At 33.6% G+C, this 18,968-nt stretch overlaps 4 protein-coding genes across 15 annotated transcripts in view; 2 read left to right on the top strand and 2 right to left on the bottom strand.

The window, feature by feature from the left end:
- The window catches only part of LOC117164423 (venom dipeptidyl peptidase 4), a 304,125-nt gene extending 294,500 nt beyond the window's left edge, over positions 1 to 9,625 (top strand). For all 8 annotated transcript variants that reach the window (XM_033347471.2, XM_033347462.2, XM_076623954.1 and 5 more), the window contains 3 exons: positions 2,261 to 2,421; positions 6,407 to 6,612; positions 7,875 to 9,625. In XM_033347471.2, coding sequence (XP_033203362.1) covers positions 2,261 to 2,421; positions 6,407 to 6,612; positions 7,875 to 7,970 — 463 coding nt within the window. In that variant the 3' untranslated portion in view covers positions 7,971 to 9,625. The remainder of the gene's footprint in view (positions 1 to 2,260; positions 2,422 to 6,406; positions 6,613 to 7,874) is intronic.
- On the bottom strand, positions 9,387 to 10,410 carry RpI12 (RNA polymerase I subunit RpI12). Its single transcript, XM_033347527.2, has 3 exons — positions 10,180 to 10,410; positions 9,820 to 10,036; positions 9,387 to 9,736 (listed from the first exon to the last, which is right to left on the bottom strand). The coding sequence occupies exons 1-3, from the start codon at positions 10,307 to 10,309 to the stop codon at positions 9,712 to 9,714; spliced, it is 372 nt and encodes a 123-aa protein (XP_033203418.1). The 5' UTR covers positions 10,310 to 10,410; the 3' UTR covers positions 9,387 to 9,711.
- A 39-nt stretch (positions 10,411 to 10,449) lies between these two features.
- Positions 10,450 to 17,740, top strand: Fsn (F-box synaptic protein). 3 transcript variants are annotated; one of them, XM_033347515.2, is made up of 5 exons: positions 10,450 to 10,897; positions 11,207 to 11,480; positions 11,562 to 11,652; positions 11,738 to 17,419; positions 17,540 to 17,740. In XM_033347515.2, the coding sequence occupies exons 1-4, from the start codon at positions 10,593 to 10,595 to the stop codon at positions 11,830 to 11,832; spliced, it is 765 nt and encodes a 254-aa protein (XP_033203406.1). In that variant the 5' UTR covers positions 10,450 to 10,592; the 3' UTR covers positions 11,833 to 17,419; positions 17,540 to 17,740. The 3 variants fall into 3 exon arrangements, with proteins under 3 accessions (XP_033203406.1, XP_033203400.1, XP_076480076.1); XM_033347509.2 differs by having other exon boundaries at positions 11,201 to 11,480; XM_076623961.1 differs by lacking the exon at positions 11,562 to 11,652 and having other exon boundaries at positions 11,201 to 11,480.
- On the bottom strand, positions 16,675 to 18,583 carry LOC117164441 (transmembrane protein 164). 3 transcript variants are annotated; one of them, XM_076623960.1, is made up of 6 exons: positions 18,507 to 18,583; positions 17,759 to 18,099; positions 17,558 to 17,674; positions 17,408 to 17,486; positions 17,222 to 17,322; positions 16,675 to 17,148 (listed from the first exon to the last, which is right to left on the bottom strand). In XM_076623960.1, the coding sequence occupies exons 2-6, from the start codon at positions 18,074 to 18,076 to the stop codon at positions 16,867 to 16,869; spliced, it is 897 nt and encodes a 298-aa protein (XP_076480075.1). In that variant the 5' UTR covers positions 18,077 to 18,099; positions 18,507 to 18,583; the 3' UTR covers positions 16,675 to 16,866. The 3 variants fall into 3 exon arrangements, with proteins under 3 accessions (XP_076480075.1, XP_033203378.1, XP_033203389.1); XM_033347487.2 differs by having other exon boundaries at positions 18,160 to 18,568; XM_033347498.2 differs by having other exon boundaries at positions 18,401 to 18,568.
- Between the last annotated feature and the right edge of the window lie 385 nt (positions 18,584 to 18,968).

Raw genomic sequence — 18,968 nt, 5'->3', positions numbered from 1 at the left:
ATTTGTTAGAAAGAGCAGCAGTTTCGATACAAAGCGTATTAAATAGAAAACTAGGGGTAGCTTAATACAAATTAGGGAATTCGTCCTATTCATCCCAAGGGGATTCGTCCCTAATTCACAGTAAATTATCCCTATTAAACGAACGAATTTACAAATAGGATAATGGGAGCTGTGCTACCCGCCATCCACGTTGAACATATTTCGTTAAATGAACATTTAAATAAAACTTAATCCTACATTGTCCACGATTATCGACGTGTAAACAAAACATCAAAAGCGGAGCTATATTTTCACATAGTCCATACCCATCAGGTTAATTAGCAATAATAATAATTACCTACTGCGACAACGAAAAACACAAACTCACAGAAAACTACATTACCCCAGAAGCGTATAAAACAGCGCAACGTTTCAGATTAATTTCTGCAGCCCCACTTCTCATCACAAAGATTCCACAGAGTCGTATATTTCTCACATCATCCAAGGGAAGAACAACGTTACACCGTCTAAAAGGCTCACAAAGAATCTCGCGTTCCACTTTCCCATCCTCTCTTTATAAACTTCTTTCCCATCAACAACCGCGTTTCCATGTTCACAAGGTTGCGCAAAGAGAACAACGAAAGAAAGAGAGAGCGTATCGAGAAGAAGGTAATACACGGGGAAAACGTCTAAATGGCCATTAAGCTACCACCAGCCGTAAACACAGAGTTCGGCTTACCACTATCTAACAGAAAGTAAGGGAGATAAGAGAAAGTAAGGAATAGGGCGATGTTAAAATTTGAAAGCGCGTCGCGATCCTCTTAGTTACCTCGGCTCGCTCGTAAAAATCGTTTTTAAAGGATAGTCGTGGTAAAATAAATGTCGTCCGCTGGCCTAAGTGCTCCAGCAGGCAGATGCATTATGCATCCGAGTCCGAGTGTCCTTCGAGCCTCGAGGAAGATGGATTTCGCGGAAGTGAAAAGGGATCTTGTGTGTCTGGCATCCGGTGAAAAATAGATACAACGGATCGAGTACCTGTCCCCTTCTCCGGCAGCTTGTAAAACACGTGTCCAATTTTTGTAACCGCATGGCCGATGAATCTAGCTGAAAATTCCCCACGAACGTTCGAACGATAAAGAAGATGGATCTAGGACTGCGATCTGGCAATACGATCTGATCGACTATCACAGACGCCTGCCGCTACTTTTATCAGCAGGAATTTGATAAAAATTGCTGGATGGATGTGGATAAATGGATTAAAGGAGCTAGAGAATAGCGAGAGAAGAATATTCTAAAGGCGCGCGAGATTGGAGATGGGCTGGGAAACGAAAACGGAAGCGGCTGGATCGACGGCGTCACGCGTGACGGCTGGTGTACAGCGAGAGACAAAAGCATTTTCCTATATTTCAGTTTAGCTTATCGCGAAAACAAAGATGTTTGTTATATTATCGAATATAATTATTAGTATATTCCAATATGCGTATGTACAGTGGCTACCAAGGTATTTGCGCGCATATTCTTATTTTGCGAGGAAAAATGAATTTTTCTCAAGTTCTATGTTTCGAATTTTTGCGGTGATGTAAGAGTACTATTAAATGATACGAAGTTTAATATAGTATTCTTTTTATTTCTATCTTCTAAGTGTACGAATACTCTTGCCAAACTCACTGTAGACACCAAAATATGTCTATGTGTGCACCACGTGTGGCTTGCACTACTATCGCTCGTAACATTAAACAGTATACCCGGATTTTTGGAGGATTCTTTTCAAAATATCGTTATTTGTCTTTCACTTCAAATCCCCGTCGAATTCATGTTACTATTTTAATAGACTGCGAATGAAATTCTGAGAATAATATAAAAAAGACAAAAAAACGATAGAAAAATTCCATCCACTTAAAACAATATTGAGCGATACGATGGAGGGAAAAATCATAAATTCACAATATAATAAAACAACTTTCTCAATTACCCGCACGAAAGAATGATAGACACACCTGGATTAATAGATACCTCCAACCCCTTATATTTGATGAAATGTATTTTTTCATTTTTCACCTCCGTGTTTCCACTCCATCTTTTTATTCCAGTCGTAGTTTTAGCTGAGATAAATCTGACGATAGAAACAAATCTCTAAGCTCTATAAGCGAAATAGTCCTTCGTTATTAAAGCAGACTTGATAAATTTACGATTTAATAAAGGAACAATCTTTGACGTTTTGAATTGGCCGGTTTCATTAACGAGCGATCTAACACGTAGACGATTTTCCCGTCGATTGCAGGTACTTGCAAGACACGTTACCGTTCATCGACCGTACCAGGACGGCGATATGGGGCTGGAGTTATGGTGGATACGCGACGGGCATGACGCTCGCCATGGATTATCATGGTGTCTTCAAGTGCGGCATGTCCGTGGCACCTGTAACAGATTGGGCTCTTTACGGTACGTCCAACAGAGATAATATTTTCATCCGCTTGAACGTCGAGTGCTTCATCCTTATTTTACAGTCTTTTTGTTCTTGAAATATTGGATATTCACTTCACCATGATACTTCATCAACTAAATTCTTCGTTATTTTAAACATACAATTTGACGGTATATTATTTTATGGGCATACGGTGGCGAACGAAAGGAAGTTTATAAAATAAGAAATGTACAAAGACATCGTATTTCTACGAAATTCAATGCGTTACTCGTTAATAATCAATTTAAAAAACTATCATCGTACGACAACGACAACGATAAAAAATTGAATTCGTCTCGAGCAATCAATCAACGCTTCGTGACAATTTGCAACGAATGTTAATGCGGTTTTTAATTCGATATAACTCTTCGTTTTTCGATTAATAGTTATTCCAAGTATTGTTAAACACCGCTCTCTTCATACTTGATATTTTTATCGTATTTTTTTGATGATTATTAATATAATACGTTTTACATTTATTATGACGTAATATCATAGAACGTATTGACAAATTTTGGCTGGAAAAAAAGAATGAAAGGCCCTGTACAGTTAAAACATTCTTGTTTGAAATATAATGATGATATGATAATCAGGATCAGTTAGATTGGAAGCTTGCCGTATAATTTCACAGATTTTAATATGTTTTGCCTTTGATATTTGATTTTCATTTTACCAACGTTATGTTGAATATTATCTTTCATTAGCGGCACTTGGCCAATATATTTGCCATGGGATGGTAAACGAGTATCCAGCCCGAATCTGTCCTTATTTGAACTGCAAACCAGTTAAACCTTTTGTCCGACCCTGCGAAATTTCCTCTGCTTGCCTAGTGTTCATATTCGAGGAGCGAACGTGAGTGTCTTTAAAGCTGCGTAAATCTAATCTCCAAGTGTGCTTAATCCTGACAATCATCGAAATACTTGAACAATTAAACCGTGCTATTGAGATAAATCCATCGCTGCCATCAACATGATCGTCGTAAAACGGAAAGGTACAGTAACGTGACGCAAAGTATCGGTGAAATATTAGCTGAAATAAACAAATTTCTGAAATAATTTTCAAATTGGTTACACTGTTAAAAACACTAGGAAGCGAAACATTTGTTGAACAGAACGGAAAGAATAGGTAAAATATTAATTAGGAAAATATAACCAAAGTTTCAGGAATAATCAAATGTTGAAAATGTTGAAATACGATGCAAAATAAAAGTAGACGAAATAAATTGAGATAAATTATTTAACTTGTCGAATGATTAAAATTGACAAAAACTACGAAACCGCGAGAATATTGAAACTTAATGCGAAGAATCGGTAAAATATTATTTAAAATAGACTACCAGTGTTCTCAAAACTGACCGATAAAAAAGAAAAGCATCGTGAAACAAGGGAATCGTAAAAAAACGACGCGAAGAACCGACGAAATATCGATCATAGCCCACTTCCAGAAACGACTCGTTGTCGAAACGATCAAGATTGCTAAAGCGTTGTGAAACGAACAAATATTGATAGACGGTGCAGAGAGCCGGTAAAATACCTTTTGACGAAACAGCGGAACGAACTGAACGCGATACACCAAGTTCACGATGATTTGCACGGTAGAAATGTAAGTACCAGGGCGAGGTAACGGAGCAGAAGGGAAAGACGAGAAGTTGGACTCGTCGACGGTTCGTTTCAGCCTCGATCGATTCAATTATTGTCAGGGTCTTGTCGCAGCCAGACTACGCTCGCGTTTCCAGATATCAGATTTATTTCTTCGACGAGGAGTCATCGTTTGGAGTCGTCCCTACCGGGACGAGCATTCGGGATGCTCGATCTTCCTCGTCGATGCACATTTTTAACGCGACCATTTCGTTTCTTTCACTCCTTCTTCCGTCAACGACGTCACCTTTATAGATATCGATTATTGATTACGTTCTTCTTCTCTCCTCTCTCGAGTTTCCTCTTCGCCGTTACCACTACTACAGATTGTGGATATTTATGCAAATTCTTATTTTCATGTATCTTTATTTGCAAAATGAAACCTGCACAAAAGTTTCTTTTGCCTATTAAAGATGATAGCAAATACTGTGCACTTTGGATATTTCATATGTCTTTTCTGTGTGATGTTTGCATCTTAAAATTGCCCATCAATGCATAAAAGTTCATAGTCCAATCATTGCTGTTTGTTTCAAGTGTTCTGTTTGTTTTAGAATTTCTATGATTCTCTTTGTATTGGAATAAAAATTGGTAGATCGTCTTGCTTGGATAATTATAGAATTCTACGTGTATAATTACACATTGTTTTAAAAATGCCTCTTACTTGATTTCTTTTCGCACTGATCCGCAAAGATATTTTTACTTCTTTTAAAATGTCCGGAATGTTTTCCCAGTCGGTGATTTATTAAACTTCCTCTTACAGATATCGATTATGTCCTTATTCCTGGAAGTTCCCTTTTTATTCTAACTACTATCACTATTATTATCGGCCTTTTTTTTTAGATTGGAATAAAGATTGGCACACAATTCTGCTTGGATAATTATGGAATCATCAAAGATAAATACCAGACGGAAAAGTAATAACGTCCCTTTTACGTCCCCTTTTTATCTTCTTTTTATTATTACTATTATTATGGTCTGTTTCTTTCTCTGCTTATTTATGATCATATTTGCGATTCTTTTTGAAATGGAAATGAACGCTTCGATGATAGTCGAAACAGATGGAAAAATAATGCCAGGACGAAGATAAACATTATATTCGGGTAAATATTAAATGAATTGTTTGAGATGATTAAGCGGCACACGGTTATAGCAAATATTGACGCGAGTATAATAATATAATTGCTGGAAACACGGTAATTAGCAGTTGCGGGTCAATTAAAGATCATTAACTCGATAATCTTTACGCCTGGCGTATGTACGACTAAAAAAAAAAAATTAATGAATTCTCGTAACTCGTTCAAAACTCAATCGATATCGTGGAGCAATTCTCTCTCTCTCTCTCTCTCTCTCTCTCTCTCTCTCTCTCTCTCTGCCGTAAACATTTCCGCGGGAAGAATTTCAAGTTATATCGCCGGTTCATTTCGCTCGACCTACTTAACCAATCAAAATAAAAGCCAAAAACGAAAGAAACGAAGGGTAGAAAAAAAAGTGAATGCCGAATGAAATTGAATTCCGTGCGAGATCGAATCGAAAACGTTCGTCGAATGGTCGTTAAACCGGAAGGGAACGGCTCCTCCGCAACAGTTTTCGCGAAAGAAAATACCGCCGCAGCCTCTCCGCGCCATAAATCATCGAGCGCGAAGGTTTTATTAAAAGAAGAGCGTTCGAAGTACACCTATTCGATTACCTTTCAAACGATTATGTTCCAAAGCTTCTTTAAACCTCCTGTTCCCATAGTTCAAATTGTGATGCAGTCCGAGAATTTTTCTTCATTTCTGGCTCGATCGATGGAAAACGAATTTCAAGAGTTTATTTTTAGAATATTCGCTTCCTTACCTTCGCCACGAATCGAAAATATAGTTTACCATATATTTCATTATTTTAGTAAAGTAGCAATGAAGTTCCAGCTGGAGAATAAATAAATTGACGAAACGATATATTAGAATTACGATAATATCGATAATGCAATATTTCACTGCAAGTGAAACGCACGCAAAAACTCGGATATAAGAAGAAGAAAAATATTAAACGCGTAATTTTTTTCAAACATAATAATTTAAATGTAAAACAGAGCAAAAAGTTTCTCGCTATTGTAACAGAAATTTACGGCTCAAAAGCGACTGCGAAACGCTGCTTTAAATTTAATTAACAAGTATCGTCGATTCACCTCATCCAAGTATGCGCTCGAAATTATTTTCTAAATTCTATTCGATACCTATCGCGTTACATCGAAGTTTACAACATTCGTTCGATATTGAAGCTAAAGAAAGTATCAGATAATGACGAGTTATACAGTGATATTGGATAATCGATGCACATTGTACAGATTCGATATACACGGAACGGTTCATGGGCTTACCCTCGGACAATCTGCACGGCTACGAGCAAGGTCAACTGCTGAACAAAGTGGATAATATTAAAACGAAGATGTATTACTTGATCCATGGCACATTGGACGATAACGTGCACTACCAGCAGTCACTGTTACTCGCCAAGGTTCTCGAGCAGAAGGATATCCTGTTCAGGCAACAGGTATGATATTCGAAAAAGATGTACATTCGAATAATTGAATTATTACCTTCAGATCGCGCATACTCTTACTAATACGAATACAAATTTCTAGACGTATTATAAACCGTTTTTGTAAACTAAAGAAATAGACATTTCTTTTCTATTTTAGTTATTTGTATCATATACATCCTTCGTATCTTTATACATTTTAGGATGATTCGCACTAGCGATCACGTTACGGTTAAATCACGTCAAGTCAAGCATCGGACAAAATCGCTTACGCGTAGTCAAGTCAGAGGAAAATCTCTTGATTGGTGGCTGACTTGATGTGATCTGACCGTGTACCGTACGTCTGAAGCTAAAACCTAAAGCTTTAGGTTTTCCATAAATATAGATATATATATATGTAATAAATAAAAAGTTCAACTAATTACATTATAGGAAGATTTGTTTCTATATAGCATTTGAAAATTGTATTTGTAAAAATTGGTAAATAACTAGAAACTGAAGCAAGTTAAATTCGGTATAAAAATGTTTTCTACTTATCGTTTAATAGTAGTCTCATAGTTGTCTAACAATTTTTTCAGAATATTATCCACGCGGTGGATAAGAGGTATATAAAAAAGGGGACCGAGTCGAAAACGCTCGGCACGCACCGCGTTATTTCAAACAGTTTACAGAATTATTATGCTTGGCATTCGCCTACGTGCTCCGTGGCCGACCCATGGTGTTTAACGTTCGCGATTAAAATCTACAAAGCGCGCGCGAAGTGCAGTTTATTCCGCCTGAATAAATTCCCACTGTTTCGTTTAAAGTTTAAGTTTCGTGTGATACACTTTTGTTAAAATGAGTATTACGCAACGCATGGATTCGTGCCGTTTCCAGCGCAATCGCCGCTATTTGTTCTCTCTAAATAAATAGACTTGCCACGTTATTTCATCGTACACATAAGCTTTACAAAATATTTGAAAAAAAGGATCGTGTGAAAATAGATACACTGACCCACGAAAATATTTGACCATTTACCATCGAGAACTTTTATGTCCATATTGCGCGTGTTATATAAAACATTTTGCGATTTCATTGGCCCTGCAACGAGTGTAAGTTCTGTAAATAGTCATAAACCCTGTAATAAGTGAAATTTGAAGCCAATCTGGGAATTTGTCTAAAAGTTGCAAGATATTTATTACAAACATATATCTAGTTAAAAAAAAAAATTGGTATACAAAATATTTCGTAAAACACACATGATATATTTATAAAAGAAATTATATTTTTTCCAGACTTACACGGACGAAGACCACGGGATCGCTCAGTCACGAGCTCATCTTTATCATTCATTGGAAAACTTCTTGGACGAATGTTACGAAGCCTCATGATTGCAGCGTCGAGAAGAAACGACAATCTAGATCCTTTACGTCACCTGCCTCACATTCCACTTGTAAATACCTTGCCACTTGTACATACTCGATGTACAATATGTAATATGAAGCGTTAGTGTAAATAATTGAAAATGAAAAATCATGAAATACATTCGATTCAAACGAAATTGCAGGCTGAAGGACGGTTCTATACAACTTCCATTTCGTGGCTAATAACGAAGGAATTTTGCCACGTATTCGAAATCAAATATAGTCGCCAATATAGACATTAATTAGTATATTTGCAAATTGTTTGAATCGAGTGTGACCATTGATTGTTGAGAAATTTACAATCGACCCGAAGAATTTTTTTAATCTATTTTTTTGGAGAGACTATTTCGATCGTCGAAGGCCTAATGGACTCGAGAATAAATTTATAGCCCCTTACGGATAAATAAACTAACGTATGAACTAACCAACGCTGCATCTTGTGAAACATTCTTGTGGAAGTAAGTTTCGTGGAACGAACCGGATGCAACGCGTCGCATAATCGCCGATCACTTTGGAATTTCGAGAGTAAAACGAGTGTTTTTCTGTGAGATATATTATATTGTTAACGAACAGATGTTATTAAATATTATATAGCGAGACGAGAATTCGTACGTTTAATTACGAATTTCTAAAACATGTTCCTGTTTCGTTTCGAGCATTATATGCGAGGCAAGTGAGAGTCGTATGTGAAAAGAAGTATAATCGTACTCTCTGAGGGGTATTAATGGAAGAGAAGAATGAATATCTGATTTAGATATGTTTCTTTCTGAAAGGAAGAATGTTAAAAAAAAGATATGTATTCCATGATATACCTTTGACGATATTTAATCCTTTTTATTCCTTTTCTTTTTTGTAGCTTAGAAACTTTTGGTGATGGTACATAATTTGTTTCGTATTTTTTTCTATATTTCGCTTTTTACGTGTCTATTAACAATTTCAAGTTGCTAATATTATATATGTTTTATGTTCGACCATAATTATATTGCTTTATATTTAACATATAGCTTTATAACGATAAGAATACGTAACTAAACGTAATTGAACAAGATTATTTAAACGTAAAGATAAATTCTTTCCTGTTGATTTTATCAATGTTAGGATAAAGAAGCCTTTCCGACACTATTCATAGTGTAAGACTTCAATCGTGTATATAATTAAGTTGCTGGACTGGTTGTTAAAATTTCCTCGATATACGATAGCGCGCATCTATTTCTCTTTACTATTAAAGAAAATATAAAACATTATTGTGACTAATAGTTAATACTTAAATCTATCCCGTAGTGTAAGCGACGTACTAACAGACTTTAAAAAAAATACCAGGATTTTATAATGAAAAGGACCACTGTAATGGTTTCGAAGACAGTTTAATAGGAACTTCCTAAAACTAATTGTTAACTTTTATTCCAATGTATTGTACAAAATATTTAATCGAATATATACCATTAAAAGATATATTATTACGAAATTTCCAACCATGCATAATTAGGGGAAAAATATAATGATAATTCAGCGTTATTATGAAAATTATTATGTAATTTCTCTCCTCACTATTATTATGAGTCCGATTCATTGATATTTGTTGAGTGCATCATAAATAAAGCTCTATGTTTTATTAACACAGAGTGTTTTATGTTTTGATAATCATTTACCAATCAACTAATTAAATGGTGTTAAATGTAAAAATTGAAATGTATAATAAAATTTTCTGTTATGAATTCTCTGTCTCTTTGAATCTGAAAATAAAGTCTTCTTAAAACAGTTCCTTTTTTCATAGAAGAAAAAAGCGTGCTTCTTAATAACACTTAAAAAGACATACTTGCACTTGGTGCATGTGTAAAATACTGTCTGTCCTTCATCCGCTGATCTCAATTGCAATGTAGCATATGACATTTTATCATTCTGACATTGAGGACATTTTCTTTCAACAATTGGGCCTTCTGCTTCTTCCATTACATCATTCTTTTCTTTTGATGAACCATAAACATTCTTTTTATTAAACTCAATAGTGTACGACATCGCCATATCTCCAAAAGCTAACCTCGAAGATCATTTATCATTTAACAACAATTTTTTACAATTACTCTTTAAGTAAATAAACAACAAATAATTCAAATTCTCACACAGTGAGATAAGACAAATGTGGGAAAATATAAAATACACAAAAAATAATAAGTACCTTCGGGACCCCAAACCCTTTTACAAGCATAACATTTTACATTTCCTTTATCACCTAACAACGGTAGAATGGATCCACAATCAGAACAAAAGCCAGGAGTGCTTATGAAAGAACCAATATTATGCGCCATTTGAAATTAAATTAATACAGGGATCGTAATAAAGAGACAACACAACGCTAAATTAACGTACACGTGAGCTGAGAAAACATTTCTGCTACAACCATGGACTACGAGATATAAGAATGGAAACTCATAACCTAAATTAAAATAGTTATCACGCATGCCTTTCTAGTATACGAATTTTCTATGCTTGTTATACACATAGAAATTACTTCAACGTTTGATAGATAAACGCCGCGCGGCGTTCCTGCGCGTGTATGTTTTGCTCGTTTACTCGATCAGAACCGGCAAAATGGACGATATAGTACTCCGAGTATCTGATCATGTTTTAGAAGTGATATTTTCCTATTTAGATCTGCACACGTTGAGAAACTGTTCGTTGGTGTGCAAACGATGGAACCGTTTCCTAAACGATGAGAACAATGATGCGTGGAGAATGCACTGCATCAGAAAACTGGCCCAAGAGGCGCTCAGTTCCGATTTATTGTCATCGGTACCTACGTACAAATCGAAGCTCCGTGCATTTTATCACGCGTGGAACCCCAATGACTGCTCCCGTAATGTTTATATTAGACCGAATGGATTTACCATGCACAGGTAGAACCTTGGATTCTGTCATCACCGCGTGTTAATTCGTGATTTATGTTCCGATCTCGATCTCGATCTCAAGTTTCCACACACAACGTTAAACCCTGTTATTTCGTTAATTGTCATATTAAAGTTGCATTTATATATTTTAACACCGAAGATTAACGAAACACATAAAAATCTGCAACAGGTTTTTCTAATAAAAATGAGTTTTTTAAAGATGCGGTCATAAAATATAAACTTCTGATGTTAAGTGTGTTTATATATATATATATAAGCGATAAGTGAGTGCTTGAATCTTTACTACTTGAGTTATAGGAATCCGGTTGCTCAGAGCACAGATGCCTGTAGAGGTAAAATTGGCTTCCAGCATGGACGTCATGCCTGGGAAGTTATTTGGGAAGGTCCTCTGGGAACGGTAGCAGTAATAGGTATAGCTACAAGAGAAGCACCTTTGTTGTGTCATGGATACGTAGCATTAGTTGGCTCCGACGAGCACTCATGGGGATGGAATCTAGTAGACAACCATCTGCTACATAATGGGAATGTGCAAGGAAATTATCCTTTGCTTAACAATGCTCCAAAATACCAGGTATGTAGAATTTTGTTTATCATAACTTTTATTTAGCTAAGAAAGAACATCGTCTAAAGTATTAAACTTTATAATTAACAGGTTGGGGAAAGAATTAGAGTAATATTAGATTGTGATGATAACACATTATCTTTTGAAAGAAATTATGAATTTTTGGGAGTGGCATTTAGAGGTACTATATACTGTTGCTTTTCAACTAACGATAGATGTTTAATAGGAAAAATTTGTTTTATATTAATAACAAATTAAATGCATAGGGTTGCCAGACAAAAGATTATACCCATCTGTATCTGCTGTGTATGGAAATACAGAGGTATCTATGGTGTACTTAGGACCACCTTTAGATGGCTAACACTTTACTTCTAGTAGAGACATATCCCCAGAGGCTTAATAAGGCTGTATGAAGTCTGAATGCAACATTGTTTGCGTCATACCAAAATGTCTACTATGAAGTAGAACAAGCACACAAATGAAGTGTATGATATCTTTTAAGAGAGATGTGTGCCTGTTCATTCAGTCAATATCATTGTAAATAGTATTAGCATTCCATTTCAATCGATAAATTCATGATAGTGCTTTATACAACGCTAACAGTTATAAGTTACTCAATAAGTAACATCCATAAGTTTCACTTGAAATCATACATTCGCTAATAGCTAGCGGTCTGTGCATTTGATAATGAAATTTCTCGTCTAAATCTCACGATTGAAAGTATCTTTATACGAGAATGTTGTTACGTATTACGGATTTCGAAATAATCATGTAAAAATATTCTTAAATTAGGCGATTTGTGAGAAAGAAGTTCCTCCGTGAAGAAAATATGAATATTCTTCCAGTGGACATGAATCGGAATTATTTTGTTATTTTGAGGTCTTTTCAGATCATGTAGATTGCAACTTTTTAGTTGATATTTCTGTACAGAGAAATAAGTATTATTCTTTACTCTTCCATGCAATATTAATATTCAAGTCCTTGTATAAATATATGCTTTATATGAACCTTATAAAATTCACTCATCTGCCAAAGGAATGGCGAAATCTTACTTGTTTATAAAATAGTCACATATTGCGATAATTAGCTTATTTCTATCACTATTAACAAGTCTACCACTAACAGTATAATTTTGCGAGGACTGTGAGAGGAACAACTGTGATTCGTCTGCATTTTATTAGTGTATTCGTTTTTTTCAGCAATGTTTGCATAAGTATTTTATTTATTTATTTATGGTTGTTTCCATTTATTTATGATTGAAATATTTCATGTTAGGAAACAAAACATTAAGGTCCTTTCTTATGAAACATTTATTACGCTTCGTCTTTTTTTACTATATATGTGTAGATATTTATATGTAATTTAAATTAATATTTATTTTCTAATGGTAAGAAACGACTTTTTTAAAATATCGATAGAACTCAAGCAGCGAAATTGTCAAACAAATCGAACTTCGAAATTACAGTATACAGGGTGTTCCAGTTAAAGTGTTCATAGCTGCTTTATTTGTCAATGTATAAAGCAATGTCGTAAATTGTAAAATATATCACGGTAGTAAAATTCCGATCGATTTGTATGATAATTAATCATTTTCTTTTTTAAGTAGGGCAACGCTAGAAAACAAAACTAGTACCTGTCGAATTCATCTATGCAATATCATAGTCGGACTGATTTTTTTATTCTTTACGAAAATTTTGCTCTTGCATTATGGTGTACTGTGTACAATATAGATTTGTGTTATTCAGTTGCGAAATCATCATGTATGTATAATCGTGGTGTGAAGTTCAACGATCACTATTGTGATTGATGCACAACAGATCTTACTTAAATTAATGTAATCGACATTTCGATTCGCTTGCGCATTTAGTGTAAGAAAATCATGTATCGACTATGGATGAAAGTTGTACATCGTGCTCTTTGAAATATATTTATAAATAGTAATTAATCATCGACGCCTACGATCGACGCTAGAACTTCAAAAAATATTTCATGAGTATGATGGCGAGTAAGGATGATTTTTTAATGTACATATTTATTATTGTCATTGCGTTTGTTACGTGTAGCTTCGGTAAAATTAGGTTTTTCTAAACTTTTGTACAGAATTGTGTACATATAATAGCGATCATGGATGTATGAGGGAAAAATAAACCTTGTTTCGTATGTGCCCAATGGTTTCATTCGCATAAATAACAGACATTGCGGGTCACGGACTGATTTAGAACTAATACCTCTCTCGATCGATGATCGATCCAGTCAGGTCTCCATGGAAAGAAGCATATTCTCGTTTAGAAAATGCGAAAAGTAATATAAGTTACTTCGGATACGAACTACCAATATTACACGTGGAGTATAGTGGTGCCTTATTACAATTCTTTCGATGTAATCTCGATGTGGCTACGATAATACAATGATAGCATTAAGTATTTCAATTTTAATCGACATCAACCCGTTGAAACAATTCGGATCATCGGTAAAAAAGAACAAAATGCATCGTTTTGTAAATACACGTGTTACACGCGCATCATGTAACCATATTCGCGAAACCATTCTGTACAAACGTTTAGAAGAAGTGTGAATTAGTCGTGATACGATTAAGCTTGGAACACCGGTATACTTGCACGTATATCAGAAGAGTGAGAGTTTTAAACAAAAAGAAAAAAAAGAATGTACATCGCTCTGTAAATAAATTATTTTATTTTAATGCTTTAATGTTTGTATTGTTGCATACCATGAATCATAATGGCTAAGAAATCTTAACGCTTCTCTTCTAAAAGAGAAATAGAACAAGGGGTGTTTCATGTCATGATTTCTCTTTTATTTGAATCATTTATACAATAGATACTTCGTACAAACCTCTTTCACTTCATATCCCGTACAATTTAACGATTTTAATATTATAATTCAGAATCAAATGTAATGTTTCTTTCATCCCTTGTTCTCTGGGGAACCTTCAGGTTCCTTTCAGGTTCAAAGTACCTTTGCAACAAGTTTACTACTATTATGAAAATGACGCTTTCCATAGCTTACAAAAATATAACGCCAATTTGTTGTACATTTAATTTCTACTGCTGTGCAACTTATAAATAAGTATTAACTTAGTTATAGATATATTAAAGATTCAATGTTACCACGTTACCATGAATGTTACCATGAAAGAAAATATTTAGTTGAATTCAACTTTCTTTGGTGTATTAAGACATTGAATCTTACATATATGCGATTCTCATCACGAGTGCTTATTCGAATGTAAGAGAAATGACAGAGGTGTAAATTTGAAAAGATATAGCTGTACATACATAAACCCTTCTGTACATACTACATATAATACTTTCTTTTTACTAAACCTATTAGGAAACACTGTGACTCAAAGCATTTATCTTAACTGATATAACTTGTAAAGTAAATACAAGTTAAATATTTCTTGTTGCACAGCATCATTCCAATGACTGTTAATATTACGAAATTTTAATTCATATTACGAAACAATCATTGTTATAAAAGTTCTTTTTTTTTTTTGTTGTTGTATAGTCTATCAAAAATCAAAATTAAAATTTTCACAGGCCTTTGTAATTGCAAATTAGATACAAATATTCGGTTTTGAATAAAATGTAAATAATATTAAGATTTCGTGTATATCCTTTCGTGTGGAACTCTATCAATGACATTATGAATAGATTGGAATCTTTATTTGCAATTTTTCGCTTATACACAATGTTTTTCCGTGATTACGTTTATTTCCCACACAAAAGAATTAGTTGATAAAAATGCGCACGATTAAAAATTGTAATCGAAAACGTCAAAATATCTCATTTTTACAATAACATTTTCTTTCATTTTAAAATAGTAATATAGCAACACACTCACAAAATTCGAAATGGATATATTTTTTAATGTAAAAATTTTAACAAACCAAATTTGGGACCGGAAAGAAGTGTTCTTCATTATTAGGCCATAAAAGTTATAAATACTTTCTAAAATTTATTCTATGAATTCGTTATTTCATTATTATGAGCAAATGTTTGTTTTATAACTAATAGTTGAAGATTTGATAATTCGACAAAAATATGATAATGTTATTTAAATAGCGAATATTATAATAATAAAATTGCTACTTATATATGTACATATAGGAATTATAAAACAACAATTTATTGATGCTTATTTGAATTTTATATTGTTCCATACAAATTTTTATACAGATATTTGCTATATGTCTAAAACTTTTGAATGAATTGTTGCATGAGAAAATGTATTGTAATAAATAAAACTTTTGGCAGTTGGTATACATAAAATCATTGCAACACTATTTTTATGGATTGATAATATGGAATGAGTTGGGTAACTAATCTAAATATTTTATTACATGCACTCTATTAACACAATTTATCACATGTGTTTAAAATGGATAAGCAGTGCTTTTATTAATTATTAGTATATTCATATTTCATTTTGTATCACATGATGTAATTAATCATTACATATGTATATCACAATAAATCTCCTTTATCGTAATTGGAATAGGGATGAATTTAATAAGGAATGAAAATCATTCTATAAAAATAATAAGATACTGAAATATATAAATACATACATTAAGATTATGTTTAAAACTTAAAATAAATAAATCACACAATTCATTGGTATATTCCTCTTCTAATTACAACAGGTACTGTACATTATTTTAAGCATTAAGATAATGTTATATTTAAGCTCAATAAAGAAGAAAGTGTCTTTAATTACTCCAAAAAAAAAGTGGCATGCATGACAAGCTCTATATAACAATAATCTATAGAGATAATATATCTAGAAATATTTAATTATGGTTTACTTCAAACTGAAACTAAAAAATCATCACATAAAAAAATATAGCGTATGAAATAACATTAATCGCTGCATTGTTAAACATTAATCGCTACACTGTTAAACATAAATGCTGCATTTTTAAATAGGAAATGTTTTACAAATAACATTCCTAATCACAGATGCATCAAAAATGCAAGACCATCGGATGCTCCTAATCTCTCGTAAGATAATTCGCGGACTCTCCTTCCGCTAAATGGAAAAAATGTACTACACGGCAATGGTAGCACCTATTTAAAGGTCGTTACAGACTCATATTTGAGATTTATAAATTCCTAATTACTACCATAACTTGCCCTCCACTGTTCCTATTCACCATAATCACACATACAGTGCGAAAAAATAACTACAAATTTGTTTATTTAGGAAAAGGATCATCGATCTTTACAGGTAGTGACTGTACAATTACGAATTCACAAATGACAAACACAAAATGTCTTGTGTTCATTTCATTATTGACATAGAAACTTATCTATTTTCCTAAATCAAGTACTCACTGAATTGCAGCAGAAATTATGAATTACGAAATATTGATCTAATTTACGTGAGTATGTCCATTTCCTGAAGTATTTGCATCTTCATATAATTTCTCATTATCATCCACTTTATTGTTTTTTGCAAGTACGCGATCAAGCGTCGGTTTTACTCTAGTTGGCGGAAACTTCGTTATTAACAAATTCGACGCGAAGCTGAATAACTTGGATAACAATGGGCACAGTAATCCTTGATGAATAAACGTCCATACCCGATAATATTGACCTTCAAAAGGGTCAAGAATAGCTGCACATAACATATGACTAAGATTCACTTGTATTGGCTAAAAAATGGAATGTTGGAACATTAGAATGGATTGAAACACAGAATATGTGTTAATATGAAATAACACAAACCAAAGCAATGGCTTGGATAATCCAGAAATGATAAGCTAAATTTATTCCATAACTGAAAACGGACCAGCTCATGTCTGATAGAGGTTCCACATTATACACACCTAAACACAAAAATTAGGATAGCGTTACATAACGAATTTTGTCACATGATTTTCAAATTAATAAGAGAAAATTAATTGTAACTACCTCCGATCCTCAGTAAGTAATACGGTATCACTACCATTAAACCATGCTGAATATAGTACATTGCTTTATCAGCAAATATCTGAAAGAATTATATCAATGTTAATTTGGATCATTAAATTATACATTTCTTAGTGAAACATGATAATTTACTCTGCGAGATTCTGTCTCTGGGAATAAATATGCTAAAAGTGGTCCATTCAAAAAGTTCAAATGTATCCTGAAGATAGCTGTGACTGTAGGACTAGGATCTGCTGCCAGTAAATACAACTATATTACAAAAAAGACAATAATTGTAAACAAGTGCAAATAAAATATATACATTCCTTATTCAAATGGTTCTATTAATTTTACCTGTACAGCTGTGGTTATATGGCAAGGATTTAATATATATACAACTGTCCTGCTGGTAAACTTAAAACCAATTTCCATTCCTAGTACTAATGACATAATAATTAATAATACTCTTCTACCAACACAATCATGATTTACATATGATACTTTGGTTGGCAATTTAATTCGTTTATAGCCCCAAACAAGGAAGGTTATTATGAATATCGATATGATCAATGTTTCAATGATTCTTCGCTTTGGACTTAGGTAATATGCACATTCTGGTCCCACATTGCGTGGTATTGAAGCATTAACACCATCGTATGCCCATTCGAACATTGCTATGAATTCTTTTTGTAAGTCTGAAATGAAAAACATGATAGAATTTAATAGTTCAAGCACAGATTGGATCACTTTCATACCTGCACTATCCGCAATGACGAATTTCAGACTATGACACTCAAAATTTGTCTAATTTGCCAGTCAGAATGCTTCACTAGGAACTATGATTTGCATTTTAATGTTTCTAACTGAATTGTTAGACAAGCAGAATCATTCACGTAATAAGATCCCACGTTTGAGTGTCATATCGGAAAATGTAATTATCGATTCATCAAAACGAAGAAGGGTCTTTAAATAGAAAAATCATAGAACTGAACGTACGTAACTTCACTGATCCTACGTCTTACTAAACTGGGAAATAGTGCAAAAGACTTGGAACTGATATGTACATGTAATAAGACTCATTAAATATAAACAAGCATCATACTTTACACCGCGTATTTGCTATCAAAGGACACTATCGGAAGTGTTGAAGCCCCTGTTACCATTTTCGAGTAATTTTTAACGTTACCGACTCAGTAGAAAATAAGATTACTATATAATTGTACATATGGTGCTTAATAGATGGCACTATAACGTTCTACCAACGATCAATTTTATTTTTAATAAGTACATACAAAAATAGATTCGAGACAGGCCTAAATGTAGTTACTTCGTCAACAATTAAAAACTTTACTTCTATAAGTCTGTGATAAGACTAAATGCATTTTTATGTCACACATTTTGTGGGCCATCGACCTCCTTTTCCTTTTCGTGTCACATGCGACGTTATCGATTCAATATTGGTTCGAATTAAAACTGAAATCTATGAAATTATTACTTTTATATAATTACAAATCTAAAAACTAAGACTTAGAAGTAAGGCTTAAAACCAACGATGCACGTTAAA

This window comes from Bombus vancouverensis, chromosome 13, assembly GCF_051014615.1.
Source record: "Bombus vancouverensis nearcticus chromosome 13, iyBomVanc1_principal, whole genome shotgun sequence".
Classification (NCBI taxonomy): Eukaryota; Metazoa; Arthropoda; class Insecta; order Hymenoptera; family Apidae; genus Bombus; species Bombus vancouverensis.
Note: the sequence above shows the minus strand (reverse complement) of the source record. Positions and strands in the feature narration are given on the sequence as shown.